Here is a 19,223-nt window from a genome sequence, read left to right as displayed (position 1 = left end):
GAAAACAAGAAATGAGGCATCTCATGTTTTATATGATTTATTTTCTGATTTGAGTAAAAGAAAACTAAATTCATGTAATACATACATCTTTACTCATCTTGAACAAAAATCATGCATTAAAGTCTCTTCAGTCTGTTTTCTCTTCAGTGGGAGCTGCTGGGCTACTGGTGGCCTGTTTTGGACAAAGTTCCTTGGTAGGATCCATTACGATAGCTGGAGGCATCAGGAGACACTCCACCTGAGCCTTAAACTCCTCCATCTCCTTCTCCTCCAGCTCCCTCCTCTTGCTCAGCAGATATAAGTCAGTAGTGACACGGAACGATGACTGCACATCCAAGCGAATCACCATACAGTCTGGACAGGACGTATGGAAGATCTTCCCAGAGAAGTTAAAGGCACCCGTTTTATAGTCAAAGGTTTGGCCGTCCACTGAGATGTTGAGGGTATTATAATCGCACCGATCACCAACACGGTCGGCTTGGGTGAATGCAGAGTCGTGGAAATCAATAGTTACACTGTCTCTTGCTTTTAGGATGGCTGCATTTCCTGTGTAATTCAAACTCCCAGCAACTAAAACCCAACTGCCCTCCGCTTGCTGAGGATCGAGTCGATCAAAAGGCCGGACCAAGCTTTCACAGTCTAGAGGAGCTGAATGGCTCACAGACAGCAAGCAGAGAACGGTGGCCAATAAAGCAAACATACTGTTGTTGGGATATTTATATGATGTCTCAGTTGCACTGTGTTGTCTAACTGAAAATGTGTCTGGTGAAGAAGCCTTTCTGGCTTTATAGTTTCAGAAACCTTCGAGTTTCACAATACTGCAAACACCAGAGAGCAGAGTCCCTTTGGTACCTGTGGACTCTGGGACTGACGTTTTTAAATATTGGGCAACTGGTTGTCTACACTGAAGGTTCACTGGATGTCTCTAATATTGTAGGTTCATGGTGAGTAACATATTGTTAATCAAATGCTATATAAGTACATTTTCGCTGAATGTATTTTCTGAGTCTGACAAGGAATAAAATCCACTCAATAAATAATTGAATTGTATCATAAACCTTTAATTCTGTAGGCATTTTTCATGCAGACACTTCATTACAACTCGTCATAGTATGAAAAGCACAGGTGTTGCTAATAACATTAATGATGACTCTGCTTTACTCAAGTGTCCCAGTAAGTGTTGAGAGTGTGACAGTGAACCAACATGAACAATAGCAGGACCCTGAAACCATCATTAATTTAATTACTTACACCTCTGTTTTTTCTGCTGTCATAAAAAGGCCTATTGTGAAATTAAAGAATGGAAAAGAAAAAGCTGCTATTACCACTTTACATAATATTACCACCTTATAAAGTTAGCAAACAATTGTAAATTTACATATCCAGCAGACACAGCATGTAACTGCCCATAAAACAACAAAAATCACTTAATTACTTTTATTTGTGTACAAATGAAAAAAACTTGATATCATTTTAATTAATCACCTGCAGAAGTGTTGGTAGGTGTATTTTTGTGCTTTGTGCTAAGCTAGGCTAATGAGCTAATGCATCATCTCATTTAACTCTCTGCAAGAAAGCCGATAAACCATATTTTTGAAAATATGAAGCAAACAGTCTTCTTCTTCTTTTGTGATAAAAAAAAAAACAGACAAATAAGCTGTGAGATGGTTCTGCACAGCATACTGCAGAAGCAACTACACATCAAAAACACACACTACTCATTTTGTTTTTTAAGAGAGCGGGTTAATGACCTCCTGTCTAGTTTGCAGAGGTACTGGCTCCTTATGTGATAGTCCTTTGAAATATATAAAACATGTATCAGTTATACATATATGTACCTCAATAAAATATAAGCTGCACCAGTAACTATTAAATCAAAATGGGAGGGTTTATTAGATAATTGTATCCCACCAGAGATATTTTTTAGATTCTGTGATTGACATTTTTAAATACTGGGCAATTTTTTACACTGGAGGTTTAATGGTTGTCTCTAATATCATTGACTCATGGTAAGTCACATATTGTTAATCAAATGCAATATAATTACAGTTTTGCTGTAACAATTGTAAATTTACATATCCAGCAGACACAGCATGTAACTGCCCATAAAACAACAGATATCACTTAATTACATCTATTTGTGTACAAATGAAAAAAACTTGATATTATTTTAATTAGTTTGCTTCAGAAGTGTTGGTAGGTGTATTTTAAAGCTTTGGAGACAGCCAGGCTAACTGTTTCCTCCTGCTTCCAGTCTTTGTGCTAAGCTAGGCTAATGAGCTCCTCTGTACTTAATGCTGATGTGAGCTGATTTGCCAACTTAAAAACATCTGTATCATCATGGCACCAGATTTATTGCTTTTTTTCTCACAATAAAAACTAAACATATACAGTTAAACTCTGTAAGTATTTATCTACTTGGGTGATTTATTTTTTCTTTATGGAATTTATGCCTTTTTACAATAGTGTACAGTCAAGAGGCAGACAGAAACTGTGGGAGGACAAAGGTTGATCCCCAGCCAGATTTGAGCTATGGACATTGTGGTTTCATGGTACACGTCTTAGACCACCATGTCTTCATAACAACCCCCTCAGTTATGTATTTCATGTGTTACTGAGTGGAGAGATAGATACAAATATACTGCAGAAGCAACTACACATCAAATACACACACTACTCATTTTGTTTTTTTTAAGAGAGAGCGGGTTAATGACCTCCTGTCCAGTTTGGAGAGGTACTGGCTCCTCATGCGTTAGTCCTTTGAAGTCCCGTTATTGTTGGACGGGACCCCTGGGAGCTCTCAGCTCAGCAGGACTTATTTTCACAGTTATAGGGCACATTGCTGCATCCCTTTCCCCCAGGTACCCAAGCTTTGGTCTGGCCCTTGAGACAACCCTGCTGTTAGACACAGAACTGCTGTAAGAAGAGACACTGCTCAGACCTCAGGCAGTTTTGACTAACTCAATATACTCGTAGCTAAGTGGAAGATTTTTGAGACACATTGCAGGGAACACCAAGTACATCATCTCATGATCCTGCTCTTTCTGCAGAATCTCTAGATCCTTGTTTTTAACAGTTTATGACTGTCTGATTTAGTGATTGAACTCCACACAGAGGAGTGATGTCGAGTACAGGCGGTCACTGAGACGTCTGGTCACGGCTCTGACATTGTACATGTGAACAGAATAATCTGGGGAAGAAGGCAGAAGTAAACAACCTGCGAGTGCTGTAGTGGCAACAACAACAACAACAACAACACTGCTCTGTTTCCTCATAGTGCATCTTAAAGGATCCCCTGTAGATCAGGAATACATGTATTATTATTATTAGTAGTAGTATTATTATATATTCTGTAAATGGGCAGGAACTATAGTCTGTCCAATTAAACCAATGAGAGTTACAGGTGCATAAAGCAAGGAATCTCTGTCTGTCTGTATGTATGTATGATTGTCCTTTGCATATCTCTTAAACTGTTCATCCTATCTACTTCACACTTGGTTTGAAGTTTCGAATTTTCGAATTTGGTGCAATTTGGACATACATTCAATATTAATAAAGTAAACATAAAGGACATGTGACACGTTTAATATTAATAACCTCTGAATAAACAAGCGAACAGCAAGCCACTCAGCTCTGTGTCTGAGTACGAGAAGAATGAACGAGCATACACAGCAGAAAAAAACAGAGGTGGAGACAGTAAAAGTATATAAATAAATAAATAGGAGCGCAGATATGTTCGATTTGCAGCAGAATCAACCAATGGAAGCCCGTAAACCGCTTGTACGAATCAACCTCAGTTTAGTCTCACTGGTGAAGCTTCTGTCTGGGTTAAAACCATTTCATATATTAAATCCTTATTGTTTTAATTGTTACGTTTGTCAATCGATATATATATATATATATATATATATATATATATATATATATATATATAATGTGCCTGTTCCGAACAGGCACATTATATATATATATATATATATATATAATGTGCCTGTTCCGAACAGGCACATTTTGAACAGGAACTGCACTATGTATATTTAAAGTAATTACACAAGATTAATCTTCAGTTAGGATCTGGTGCTACTAGACTAATAAGAGAGAAATGACATTGTGAAACAAATGGTTAAAAATTATCTTGTGTGTTTGTTTTTGCATGAGGCAATGTGGTGTTTGGGACAAATGCTGGATAAACGTCAAGTACATCAAGTAATGTATCACAAATGTCAGTTTAATCATTAAACCATTCATTAATCATTTCAAAACTGACATTTCAGACAATCTCAATTCCACATGCTTTCTGCATGCAGTATATACATCTATGCACAGAGCTGTGTCAGGAGCTCTGAAGCCTTTCTTCAAAGGCAATCTGGTAAAAATACAAAATTCATTTCATTCATTCACTTCCAGGTATTTTAAAATAATCTCTCTTTTAAAACAATTCATGTCATTTATAAATGAGACTATCTCATACTACTAAGTATGTGTAATCTGTATTGCAGAGTGAATAAAAATGTTCTGGCCCTATACTTGGATTAAAAAGATCACTAATAAAAGACCAAAATCAATAAAATAATTCAACTTTAAAGTCATTAAATTAGAATAATATCCTCTCTGAACCTCTCCACATCTTTTCCAGTTTACTCTCATATTTACATTATGAAAACTAGCCAATGAATTATACATGTAGATACAACAGCTTACAATAAAACATCTTTAGTCTGTTTTCTAAACTAAAATGTGGATTTTTGTGATCCTGTGTGGTGAAGTAGGAACATTAAATCAAACACCTCCGTGTCAATGCTGAAATTTGGAACCTGATCAATTTCTGCTTCAGAGTCATTCAGGTTCAAACTTCATGCTAACAACACTCGGACTGAGTTATCTGCTCTGCAGTATCATGATTTATGTTTGCCTCTGTGTCTCCTCTGCCATTGGTCAGCACAGCTGCTGCCTCTTCAAGTAGTGGGGTTTGGTTTGTCTTTACTTCTTCTTCAGTTGTTTCTAAAGATAAAACATTAAATTATTATCACCCTCATTAATTGAGTCAATGATCTGTGAAAGTGGATTAATTAGTAAAACTAGTTAAAACTAGTTCATGCCTCTCTATGATGTTGAGTAAATTTGCAATTAATAAACCACACTCTCATTAACTCTGATTATTAGCTTTCATTGCAGTTACTGTAAAAACATTGTTACTTGTTTGCAATTAGATGTTGCTTTGTCATCAATATGTCAGTGTTCAATACTGCTAATTTAAGTATTGTTTTGCTGTTAACAAAAGGTTCTGCCACCTATTGAAAACAAAACATGGAAAAGTCATTCAGCTATAAAATATAAATTGTAGAAGCTATTAAAGGATAATACTGACAACAAATGGAGGCTTCTACAGAGCAGAATTTAACAACAATCATCAAGAGAGGATATTATTTGTACCATCATGAGGAAACTACAAAACACAAAAGTAAAATATACTGAACACTGTAAGGCTCTGTAAGTCATGAGAAAGAAGTGAGTTGCATTAATGTGTGCATTACATGCAGATTTAGATTCTGCAGTCTGGGCAAGAAAGTTATAGACCCTGGATGATTTAAATACAAACGGATGGGTCACTTTCGTTTTCAGAACTTTCTCATGTGCAGCTTGAGCAGCATCCTGCTGCTGACATGTCCACGTACCTACTGCCCTTTAAAAATGCAAGTTACGCACTTTAGCCTCTATTAGCATAAATATATATGCAAAACCATATTCAACATATGTAAATATTCATCACAGCATGTATGAACGTTTTGTGAACTATAGCTATGCCTGTGCCACTCCTTTCTTTAGAATGCAAATTTCCTATAGACAATGTATACTGAGGAGTGAATCTATAGGGGATTTCATGGTCTTTAAAGGGTTGATTTAAAGAGTGGAGAGAGACGTTGACATCAATGAGCCTTTACATGTGATTTAATGTGTGAAGGATTTGTGCCCTCTGCATGTGAGATTTATGTTGATGTTTTAATGCATGTCTGTGGTGACTTTAATATTCATGTGGATGTCAGTAATGATAGCCTTAGAACAACTGTGTTTATCTTGTTATTAGACTCAGTTGGCTTCTCTGACTGTAAATGAACCCACTCACTGTCTTAACCACACCCTCCACCTTATTTTGATATACAGCATTAAAATTGAACATTGAATAGTTTTTCCACAAAATCCTATTTTATCAGACCATTACTTAATAACTTTTGAATTCCTACATGGACTACGTGCCATTAGACAAAAATGTCTTCTCTAGATGTCTGATAGTGCTGTAGATAAGTTTAAGGAAGTGATTCCATCAGTATTGAATTCAATGTCATGTCTCAATACAACAGAGGACTCTTATGTTAACTTTAGTCCCTCCCACATTGATAATCTTGTTGATAGTGACGCAGGCTCATTGCCAAGACACTCAATTCTATCACCCCTTTAAAAAAGAAGATAATAAAACAAAAGAGGCTCCATGGTATAACACCCAAACCTGCAAATTAAAGCTAACATCATGAAAATTTGCACCAAACAACTTTTCAAACAATTTCACTGTTGCAGATAAATATCTAATGTCGGAATAAAATCATGAAAGTTTTGCACTCCCGTCATCTCGATTGTTTGGTTTAAGGTGGTCATAAAACTCGGAGCTGAGTCTCAGCTGTCTTAAGTCTTTTTCTCATCTTGACGTTCCGATAAAAACAAACATGTTTAATATTATAATCTTTAGTCTTGGCTCATGCAATTAGTGAAGTTCAATGACGTGAACATTGTCACCAACCTATAGGTGCACTCTCTCCAGTACCAAACAGGAAGCAGCAAACCGGGTAGTTACTGTAACAGCCAAAAAAAACTTTTCAAATACTGTCACACATACACGTGATAGACAGAGAATTAACAATGTCAGGAGTTGGTGTTTAATTCGGCGTGTATCTGATCCACCAACCAGCACAGATTTTAGTGAGAAATTTAATTCATCAAACGGTTTGCCTCTCATTCCCACCGTCTTCTCCCACTAACATAGTGCAGCCAACTAACAGAGAATTGATGCCGAAGAAGAGAAGAACAAGAAGACTGGCAACATACAAAACCTTTTATCTTGTATTTCTAGAGTTATGTGTTTTTGCGGACATGTAAGGAATTGTTAATGTCATATTTCTTAAAGGGAGTTTAGCGTACTAATTTTCCCCAGCGAGCTTCAGTTTAATTCAAACTGCTAATATGTATATTTTTAATGTTTTGTCACCACTACAGAAACATTAGGTAACTGCTAACATATGATAAGGTTGTCTGACATTGACTGCTGTTAGTTATTGGTTTGACAGCCCAGTAATGTATGTTTATATTGATTACTGACAGCGGCTGATTGTACAGCAGTATGCAGTAAATGGTTGCCCTTTGTATGTGTCAGGGTGGGTGAGTGGAGCAGGTGGACCCGAATGCAAAGACGGTTGGCAGGGACAATCCGATGCAGATATTTTTTAATGAAAAAGCAAAAAGTCATGAGAACGAACTAGAAAGCAGGCAACACAGGAACATTGAACAGAAGCAGACAATTCGACAAAGACCGAACTGAAAACTGGACTATAAATACACAGGGAGTGATTGCAAATGAAACACAAGTGAGGGAAACGAGACACAGGTGAGACACATGAAATAATCAAACACAGGAAGTAAAGTGACCAGACACAAGGAGGAAATATTACAAAATAAAACAGGAACTAAAGTAAACAAACAGGTGACACAAAAAACACAGGAACACACAAGGGAACAGAGAAAACCAAAACCAGGAAACAAATGCAACACAAATGAAAGAGCCCCTCAAAAAGTCCAACTAAAAACAGAACAAGTCTGATAATTTGACCTCCTCTTTCTGTCAGCTGCTGTGTGTCTGTACTGTATTTACTGGCATTTCACACATGATTTCAGGCCAGTTGAAGGAGTTAAACCTGTGACTTTCTGCCTTTGTATAATCATCCAGGCTGCTGCTGTTTGGTAGGTATTTGTCCAGCAAGGTAGTCTTAAAACATATAGGAAGGCCCTCTGTAATGCCAGAGCCGCCTATTACTCATGATTAATGGAGGAGAATAAAACAGCCCTAGGTTACTTTTCAGCAATTTGGCCAGGCTGACAAAGAGTCGTAACTCTATTGATCAATGTATTCCTATAGCTCTCAGTAGTAACGACTTCATGAGCTTCTTTAATAATAAAATTCTAACTATTAGAGACTAAATTCATCACCTCCTCCACAGGCACTGATTTATCCACAAACACCAGAACCTTAGAAACAGCTATAAAACTTACCCTTAGTTAGCACTTCTTTACTAGATATGATCAATCTGTCTTTATTAACAGCCCTGCTTGATGCCCACACTTGCTATTATTATTATTAGTCATATTTCTATTATCATTATAATTGTTATTGTTGCTGTGCTTCTCTTTGTTGCTGTGGCATCCACCTAGAGCTCGGTTCTGCTTGGTTTCTTCCTGTTAAAGGGGAGGTTTCCTTGCCGCTGTCACCAAGTGCTGCTCATGGAGGAATGTTGAGTCTCTGTAAAACAAAGACTACAGTCTTGACCTGATCTATGTCAAAAAATGCCCAGAGATAACTTCTGTAGTAATTTGGTGCTATATAAATAAATTTGAATAAATGAATGAATAAAAAGGCCTATTGTGAAATTACAGAATGTAAGATAGATACTAGATACTAACACTTTAAATAAGATTATCACCTTATGGAGTAGCAAACAATTGTAAATTTACTGTTAGTTTTAATTACATTTATTTGTGTACAAATGAAAGAAACTTGATATTATTTTAATTAGTCTGCTTCAGAAGTGTTGGTAGGTGTATTTTAAAGCTTTGGAGACAGCCAGGCTAACTGTTTCCTCCTGCTTCCAGTCTTTGTGCTAAGCTAGGCTAATGAGACATGGTTCACTAATAACAGAGTGCACTCAGTGTTTTAGATAAAGATAATCCAGCTGTTACCACATGAGACAGTGGCTTAGCATTAAGAAAGATTTTTTTTTCTTATAAGAATTAGAGTAAAAATGATTGGAATGAGTGATTCCTGATTATTTATGTTGGAGATTTTCTTACTTGCACAGTTTTATATGTAATAATATAGCGAGTTCATCATTACACAAATAACATCCTCCTCAGTTATGTCTGTTTTTTGTTTTGTTGCTGGCGATTTTTGTTTCAGATTTATGATCTGTTATTTTGTTCTTCATTTTTGTTGCTATGTAATTGTTAATTTATGTACATGCTTATGTCTTTGTGCCCATATGTTCAATATTTTTTTTAAAAAAAGTTTAAAATATTTACTGCTAACAAAATTTAGGATACATCTCATTTGTATCTTTACAGTGGAAATGATCACTTCAGTTTCACCTGCTTGATTATATTTACTGTTTTTATCTTGGTTACCCAGGACAACAGAAAACAAGAAATGAGGCATCTCATGTTTTATATGATTTATTTTCTGATCTGAGTAAAAGAAAATTAAATTCATGTAACATACATCTTTACTCATCTTGAGCATAAATCATGCATCAAAGTCTCTTCAGTCTGTTTTCTATTCAGTGGGAGCTGCTGGGGTACTGGTGGCCTGTTTTGGACAAAGTTCCTTGGTAGGATCCATCACGATATATGGAGGCATCCGGAGACACTCCACCTGAGCCTTAAACTCCTCCATCTCCTTCTCCTCCAGCTCCCTCCTCTTGCTCAGCAGATAGACATCCACAGCTTCACGTACCAATGACTGCACATCCAAGCGAATCACCATACAGTCTGGACAGGACGTATGGAAGAGGGTCCCGGTGAGGTTCAAGACGCTTGTTTTATAGTCAAAGCTTTGGCCGTCCACTGAGATTTTGAGGGTATTATAATCGCACCGATCACCAACACGGTCGGCTTGGGTGAATGCAGAGTCGTGGAAATCAATAGTTACACTGTCTCTCACTTTTAGGATGTCTGCATCTGCTGTGTTGTTCAAACTCCCAGCAACTAAAACCCAACTGCCCTCCGCTTGATGAGCATCCAGTCGATCAAAAGGCCGGACCAAGCTTTCGCAGTCTAGAGGAGCTGAATGGCTCACAGACAGCAAGCAGAGAACGGTGGCCAATAAAGCAAACATACTGCTGTTGAGATATTTATATGATGTCTCAGTTGCACTGTAGTGTCGAACTGAAAATGTGTCTGGTGAAGAGGCCTTTCTGGCTTTATAGTTTCAGAAACCGTCGAATTTCACAATACTGAAAATGCCAGAGAGCAGAGTCCCTTTGGCACCTGTGGACTCTGACTGACATTTTTAAATACACTGGAGGTTTAATGGTTGTCTCTAATATCGTTGACTCATGGTAAGTCACATATTGTTAATCAAATGCAATAATAATTACAGTTTTGCTGATTGTATTTTTCCTTGAAGTTCTGTAAATATTTAGTGTTTTTACATGAACACCGGTTTACTAAATAGCAGATTTTAATCATGAGTGGTCTGCAAGAAGTTGTATTTTGTATTGTTATTTTAAATAATTTACTGCGATAAATACATATCTGAGTCTGACAAGGAATAAAATCCACTCAATAAATAACTGAATTGTATCATAAACCTTTAATTCTGTAGGCATTTTTCGTGCAGACACTTCATTACAACTCGTCATAGTATGAAAAGCACAGGTGTTGCTAATAACATTAATGATGACTCTGCTTTACTCAAGTGTCCCAGTAAGTGTTGAGAGTGTGACAGTGAACCAACATGAAACAATAGCAGGACCCTGAAACCATCATTAATTTAATTACTTACACCTCTGTTTTTTTCTGCTGTCATAAAAAGGCCTATTGTGAAATTAAAGAAAAAGCTACTATTACCACTTTACATAATATTACCACCTTATAAAATTAGCAAACAATTGTACATTTACATATCCAGCAGACACAGAGCAAGATTTAGATTAATCTGGAGTGTTTTGTTGAAAAGATAACCCAGCAGTTACCAGATGAGACAGTGACTCGACATTAAGAAATCCTAAGAAATACAGTAAGAAATGCTTGAATGAGTGATTCCTGATTATATTGGAGATTGTATTATATGTAAGAATGTAGCGAGTTCATCATTACACAGATATTGTTAACAATACATTTTAATCTTTAGTCAATACTAAAACTTCAGTAAATGTACTATATTTGTAAAAAATCAATATAAACTCTGGTACAATATAGTTTTATGAGCTGAAATTAGACCTATTTCTGTCACAGAGGTTTGGTTTCATGGTAAAAAAAAACTGTACCAGAAAGTTTTTGCTTTGTTGAGAAAGAAAAAGGCAACTTTTTAATTTTTGGTGATTTCAGTGAATCTGGGATCTAAACCAAAGTCGCCAACTCAACAGCCAAAACACCCGTATCATTGCAGCAACAGTGCACACAGTCTGCCCCTTTAGATTTAATGCTTTGCTCACAGTAAGACACACTGTAGAAAACCATACAAATACAGTTAAACTCTGCAAGTATTTCCCTACTTGGTTGATCTACTGTGTCAAGATCATATTATGTTTGGGGTTTTTTGGGGGGGAATTTATGCCTTTTTACAATAGTGTACAGTCAAGAGGCAGACAGAAACTGTGGGAGGACAAAAGTTGATCCCCAGCCAGATTTGAGCTATGGACATTGTGGTTTCATGGTACACGTCTTAGACCACCATGTCTTCATAACAACCCCCCCAGTTATGTATTTCATGTGTTACTGAGTGGAGAGATAGATACAAATATACTGCAGAAGCAACTACACATCAAATACACACACTACCCATTTTGTTTTTTTAAGAGAGAGCGGGTTAATGACCTCCTGTCCAGTTTGGAGAGGTACTGGCTCCTCATGTATTAGTCCTTTGAAGTCCCGTTATTGTTGGACGGGACCCCTGGGAGCTCTCAGCTCAGCAGGACTTATTTTCACAGTTATAGGGCACATTGCTGCATCCCTTTCCCCAGGTACCCAAGCTTTGTTCTGGCCCTTGAGACAACCCTGCTGTTAGACACGGAACTGCTGTAAGAAGAGACACTGCTCAGACCTCAGGCACTTTTGACTAACTCAATATACTCGTAGCTAAGTGGAAGATTTTTGAGACACATTGCAGGGAACACCAGGTACATCATCTCATGATCCTGCTCTTTCTGCAGAATCTCTAGATCCTTGTTAGTTCCCTTCAGGGGAATGGTTGCCACAATTAAAGCTGCAATGATTGAGAAATACCAGTTATCTAGGGCTGCAAACTCCCACTCATATTTTCTTAAGTGGTGCTGAGAGAGTTTATGACAGAAAAAAAAAAGGGTAATTTCTGATTTGGTGATTGAACTCCACACAAAGGAGTGATGTCGAGTACAGACTGACATTGTACATGTGAACAGAATAATCTGGGGAAGAAGGCAGAAGTAAACAACCTGCGAGTGCTGTAGTGGTATCTCACTCACAGGATTCACTTTTAAAAGCTTTTACGCAGCTTAAGTTTGTGCAGGAGATTGCACCGAGGACAAATATAAAGTGATTGAACATACAGTATGTACAATAACTGAAATGCAGCTGAAACATTATTCTGTATGTAGTTGTAAGAAAGACTTTTGACCCAAGTTGTATGTTTTGGGAGTGCACATGCTTTCAGGATTTAGTTTGAAGAGAACTGGGCGCCACGTCATCTCATTCATCGAATCTTCAGCTTACATTGTAACACTGCTCTGTTTCCTCATAGTGCGTCTTAAAGGATCCCCCGTAGATCAGGAATACATGGATTATTATTATTATTATTATTATTATTATTATTATTATTATTATTATATACTCTGTAAATCGGAGGAACTATGGTCTTGCTGATAATTTCCATTTAAACCAATGAGAGTTACAGGTGCATTATATTTAAAGTAATTACACAAGATAAATCTTCAGTTAGGATCTGGTGCTACTAGAATAAGAGAGAAATGACATTGTGAAAGAAATGGTTAAAAATTATCTTGTGTGTTTGTTTTTGCGTGAGGCAATGTAGTGTTTGGGACAAATGCTGGATAAACGTCAAGTACATCAAGTAATGTATCACAAATGTCAGTTTAATCATTAAACCATTCATTAATCATTTCAAAACTGACATTTCAGACAATCTCAATTCCACATGCTTTCTGCATGCAGTATATACATCTATGCACAGAGCTGTGTCAGGAGCTCTGAAGCCTTTCTTCAAAGGCAATCTGGTAAAAATACAAAATTCATTTCATTCATTCACTTCCAGGTATTTTAAAATAATCTCTCTTTTAAAACAATTCATGTCATTTATAAATGAGACTATCTCATACTACTAAGTATGTGTAATCTGTATTGCAGAGTGAATAAAAATGTTCTGGCCCTATACTTGGATTAAAAATTATCACTAATAAAAGACCAAAATCAATAAAATAATTCAACTTTAAAGTCATTAAATTAGAATAATATCCTCTCTGAACCTCTCCACATCTTTTCCAGTTTACTCTCATATTTACATTATGAAAACTAGCCAATGAATTATACATGTAGATACAACAGCTTACAATAAAACATCTTCAGTCTGTTTTCCGCTTGACTGCAACTAAAATGTGGATTTTTGTGATCCTGTGTAGTTTGGCTGGCTTGTCTGTGAACCGGGAACATTAAATCAAACTCAAACTGTGTAAAAAAAAACACCTCCATGTGTTTTGGTCCACACTGTGTGAAGAAAATTTAAAAAGTGCAGTCATGGGTAGTGAGCTCCAAAAGGCACTTAAATACTGACAAGTCCAGTCCATACTTCCTCTGTCTTCATGTTGGAGAGAACTCACTTCCTCTTTGGAGAACCCAAGCTTAAGAATGGGACGAGAGAGTTTCAAGATGACTACAAGGAATGAGGGCAGAGAGTAAAAAGAGAGGAAAGGGAAGTAGCTTGTGGGCGTACTGATTTGAAAAAGGATGGGTGCACAAAATAAAGGGACAAGGGAAGGAGTGTGTTATGAATTTTACAGCAGAAAGACAGACTGAGGGAAACTGGCAGACTGAAGAGGGAGAGAGGAAATGAGTTTACAAAGCGGGCATTTACATGACAGAGCAGCACTGGCAGGTTTTGCGTTTGGGTGCTTCATTCTCCTCTCCCTGGTTAGCCCTGGTTGGGCTGTGTGTCTCTGTGCTGGCTGCTGCCGGCTCTGCCTGAGTGTTGGGGGCTTTGGCCTGGGACAGAAGGGGTTCCTGCTCCCCCGGCTCTGGCTCTGTCCTCTGCATCTCCTGGGGATCGGCCAGGGGAACCTCCTGGAACTGACCAGGCATGGTTGCAGGGTCTTGGACAGGGTCTTGGACTAAAGCTGCCTCAGCTCCCTCCAGTGTTGTTGTAGCTTCAGCCTTTGCCCCTTGCTCCAGGGTAAGAGTGCAGGGTTGCGCCTCAGAATAGACTGGCACTAAAGCCACTGTAGTGCCCTCTAGAGCATTGGCTGGGGACTGCAGCTGCACAGAGGCTGGAACTTCTAATTGGTTGTCCTCTGCTTCAGCTTTTGTCTCACCGTCTCCGTTCTCCACGTCTGCATCTCCAGTTGTTGGTTGTGCCTCTGGAGAGGTTCCCTTTTCTGATTCTGTGAAAGTTTCTGGATCTGCTTCTGTTTTTATCACCTCCTCCACAGCTTCCCCTCCCTCTGTGGCTGCTTCTGCATTTGGAAGAGGGGTTTCCTCTGGCTGCATAGTCTTCTGCTGATCTTCCTGGGGTGTAAGATCCTCAGGTACATCATCCCCTTCATCTGTGATGATCACACGTTCTGCTCTCATTACCAGTGTCCCTTCTTCCTCCTCGTGAATGTCAATGAAATTTGGAACCTGACCAAGTTCTGCTTCAGGGACAGCCTGGTTCAACACAGGTTCCAACTTCATGCTAATGACACTCTCACTTTCTCCGAGTGGCCCGTTGGTGGCGGACTGAGTTATCTGCTCTGCAGTATCATGATTTATGTTTGCCTCTGTGTCTCCTCTGCCATTGGTTAGCACAGCTGCTGCCTCTTCAAGTAGTGGGGTTTGGTTTGTCTTTACTTCTTCTTCAGTTGTTTCTGAAGATAAAACATTAAATTAATATCACCCTTATTAATTGAGTCAATGATCTGTGAAAGTGGATTAATAAGAAAAGCTAGTGCTGTTCATGCATCTCTATGATGTTGAGTAAATTTGCAATCAATAAGCCAAAGTAAAATATACTGAACACTGTAAGGCCAAGTCATGAGAAAGAAGTGAGTTGCATTAATGTGTGCATTACATGCAGATTTAGATTCTGCAGTCTGGGCAAGAAAGTTATAGACCCTGGATGATTTAAATACAAACGGATGGGTCACTTTCATTTTCAGAACTTTCTCATGTGCAGCTGACATGTCCACGTACCTACTGCCCTTTAAAAATGCAAGTTACGCACTTTAGCCCCTATTAGCATAAATATATATGCAAAACCATATTCAACATATGTAAATATTCATCACAGCATGTATGAACGTTTTGTGAACTATAGCTATGCCTGTGCCACTCCTTTCTTTAGAATGCAAATTTCCTATAGACAATGTATACTGAGGAGTGAATCTATAGGGGATTTCATGGTCTTTAAAGGGTTGATGTACAGAAAGACGTTGACATCAATGAGCCTTTACATGTGATTTAATGTGTGAAGGATTTGTGCCCTCTGCACATGAGATTTATGTCAATGTTTTAATGCATGTCTGTGTGCATTTTATAACAAACGAGTTAACTCTATACCCACTTAATCCTGTTGTATTGTTTTCTCCATTCTGCAAAACAGCATCTTGGACTATTTCTGAGAAGGAAAAGATTTGTATTTATTGCAGTGTTAGCAGGTAACAGTATGCAGTACAGAATACATGAATTACTACGTGAAGAAGGACGTCGTTTTTAGAAAACGACACTCAAATGACAAATTTTGCAATCTGTGCCTTTAAATTAAAATACTCAATCAAACTAAGATGCACCTCTTACTAGCTTACCAGCTGAGGTCCAAACTGCAGAGAGATTTATAATGTGGCATCATCAATACATCTGTGCTTGTTTGGATAACTTTTCTTGTCATTATATTAATGATAGATAGCTAGATAGATTAATTTATCCCCCGAGGGAAATTTTAGTGTCACTCAACACAAATAACAACAAAATCTGGCAGAAGACCGTCCTTCTTTTCATTACACACAAAGATCAAAAAACTGGGAAGGAGTCGAAACATTAAACAAATTAGATCAAATTAATATGTGCTGATGTAATTAACTAAGAGTAGCATTAGAAGTGTAGCTTTGGCCTACAGGTGGTGGCAGCCAGAAAAGCAGCGTGTCTGCGTAGGGTGGTTTTATAATGATAAGGTGTCTGAGGGTTGAACAGTGTGAGCATTGAAAAAGGCAGACAGATGGATGCCAGCAAAGCTTTGCTCTGCACTTTGTTATATACTGTGGATGTTAAGAGCTTGTCAAAGGACTTTAAAATGCTCATATTGACCCCTCGACAGGGTGAAATCTGCATCAATTCATCACTTTGTCTGGTGAGAAGCCAATTTAAATGCAGTTTTCTAAAGATGTCCACTGTAATCTTCACATTTATCTGTACTAAAGCATTTATCTGATCACACTTACCTACTCCGGCCTCTGACACTTTCACTGACTCCTGTTGGGTGAAAGGGAAAGAGATGGAATAAAATATATGGTAATTGGAATAATGAAAATGGTGTATTTTGAAGGGAATATGAAAAAAAAGTTGAATTACCTTTATTTATACCTACTTAATTAACATTTATTTTTTTTAAGCCACATAAATACCGTTGTTTACTGCTATGTAGGCTAAACAACATATTTCCAAATATCCTTTCAACATCTAATTTTGGATTCATATTTTTGCATTTACCTATACACACAAAATCTACACTTTATAAAGTGATGCTGTCTAACATACTTCAAACTTACTGCTGTCTAATATTTCAAGCTGAGACTGTCAGAGAACTACAAAATGTCATCATAAAACAACATCACAGTCTGTTAGTCCTACTGAGAAACGAGATGGCCCCGTGCTGCATAGATAAATGTACTGTATTGGACAGTTATCCTATGTATGTGTGTTTGTACATTTGTTACAAATAAAAGCCCACTTTCAAGAACCTCAACATATTATCACATTCCTAGGCTCATAAGACAGCATTAAGCAAACTAAAATTGATAAAGAAATCTTCTTCATGTGCTTGTTTGAGCTGCCAGATATTAGCTGTCAGTCACTCTCAGTCTGACCACTGAACCAGAGATTTTCTGGCAGGGCCTGTTGGATGTGCTGTAGATCCAAATCGAGGGTAGTCATACATTAAATGTCTGATCTATCACAGCCAGCATGGCTAATCAGCTGTAACAGCTATTAAAAATGGAATCCAGCTGATTTTAGCTGAACTTAAAAAGCCAAGGTTAAGATGAACACATGATAACTACCTTACTAAAAAGAACGTGAAGCAGTGACAACTCTTGTGTTATACTATAAAGCCAAAACTTGTGCTTGGCTTGAGGTGAAACAATTCTAGAGTGGATCAAGTGCTGAATTGTTTATCTATCAGGGCAGCTTACATTCATAAAGTTCCTGCTTTTGAACAAGAGGTGCTACATCAAAAGGTACATTAAGAGAGGAAATACATTATCTATGGCAAAAAGCCACAGACAGAAGTTGTGGGAAAATTTCCGCCTAATGGAAGATGATGGAGCAAACTTGTTCGACACATATTCCAACCCCTCCTTTGTGTCCACAGAGTGAGCGGGTGAGTGTTAGCATGTGTGTGTGTGTGTGAACAAGTTCCTCACCGTTTGGCCATCCTCCATCTGCTCCTTCAGCTTCTCTTCCTCCTCTGCCAGCTGCTGACTCTCTGCCTGCAACCTGAGACAGTAACACAGTTGTGCAGACACACACACACACACACACACACACACACACACACACACAACAAACACATCAAATTTATATCAACAATACACTATTAGTTTATGATGCTTTTAAATATTATGATGTACACACATTCAAACGTGATCCCAGATATGATTTATTTATGATCCCAGTCTAAGTGACCCTACTGTAGGCACATGTCTATGCTAAGACAGTGTGTTTAAATCCCCCTAGAGGACATGTACAGTGTGTGTGAGGAGTCTTGTTGGAAAGCAAGGCAGAGCCGTGGACCTTTGCAATAATGAGATTGGGATATAGGAGTGAAATCTTCAGGGACTTGACAACATTGTCCACTACAATAAGGAAAAGTCTAGTCCTGTCTGGCAAGTGTGCAGGCTAGATTACGCTCTCACTCTCCCAGTTCAGTGCTGGCAGAATTAAATCTCAACTTTGCCAAAGCATACATAATGTACGACAACAGCAGAAATGACAAGAAAACAAAAATAGAAAAGGGAACGCTGCAACTATCAATTATACATGAAGTTTCAACTATACAAATACAACAAAAATGTGACAGTTCTCTCATGCTCTGTCTGCTCTGCTAACTGTCTCCTGGTCTCCTAGCTCCAAGTTGCGCACACACACACACACACACACACACACACACTGTCGCTGTACTTGTCAATGCGCTTTTCGATCTCCTGGGCCTGGGAGCCCCACAGAGGGGAGCGAGGGCTCTGGGCGTCCAGGGAGGTTGGGGACAAAGGAGCTCCTTCCATTAACCACTGGTCCCTCAGAGACTTTCTCTGGAGAGAGAGGGAGAGAGAGAGAGGAGGGAGAGAGTGAGTCAACTTTCAGTAGTATTTTATGTAGATTATGTTGTGTTATTAATTAGTAATTCCAAGATAATTTCAATTGAAATATGATGGTATATACTGTAAATTGATATACAGTGTCATGGTAGCTATCCCTCTAATATCTCAGCTTTTATTAAGCTGCAAGTGCTTAGTCATTGTGATAGACTTTCTTTTAAAAACTGATTTTATATAAATATATTATCAATATAAATTATACATACAATTTTTGCAAAATAATGCAATTAGGGATTACAAATGGAGCTTGACCAGTATTAGATTTTCGAGGGTGAAACCTGTATTTGCAAGTTAAATGATCTGAATCATATGTTTAATTACAAATCATGAAAAACAACAACACAATAAACAAAAGATAAACCAAATTTGTAACATCTAATTAGCAACTGGAATAACAAAAACATAGGCTAATGC

General features: G+C 37.9%; 1 protein-coding gene across 3 annotated transcripts in view; it reads right to left on the bottom strand.

The window, feature by feature from the left end:
• Window positions 1-13,085: 13,085 nt before the first annotated feature.
• The window catches only part of palm3 (paralemmin 3), a 34,135-nt gene continuing 27,997 nt past the window's right edge, over window positions 13,086-19,223 (bottom strand). For all 3 annotated transcript variants that reach the window (XM_044345709.1, XM_044345708.1, XM_044345710.1), the window contains 5 exons: window positions 18,616-18,743; window positions 17,859-17,931; window positions 16,659-16,689; window positions 15,785-15,838; window positions 13,086-15,089 (listed from right to left, as the gene is read on the bottom strand). In XM_044345709.1, coding sequence (XP_044201644.1) covers window positions 14,098-15,089; window positions 15,785-15,838; window positions 16,659-16,689; window positions 17,859-17,931; window positions 18,616-18,743 — 1,278 coding nt within the window. In that variant the 3' untranslated portion in view covers window positions 13,086-14,097. The remainder of the gene's footprint in view (window positions 15,090-15,784; window positions 15,839-16,658; window positions 16,690-17,858; window positions 17,932-18,615; window positions 18,744-19,223) is intronic.

The sequence above is a fragment of the Thunnus albacares genome, chromosome 3 (assembly GCF_914725855.1).
Source record: "Thunnus albacares chromosome 3, fThuAlb1.1, whole genome shotgun sequence".
Classification (NCBI taxonomy): domain Eukaryota; kingdom Metazoa; phylum Chordata; class Actinopteri; order Scombriformes; family Scombridae; genus Thunnus; species Thunnus albacares.
Note: the sequence above shows the minus strand (reverse complement) of the source record. Positions and strands in the feature narration are given on the sequence as shown.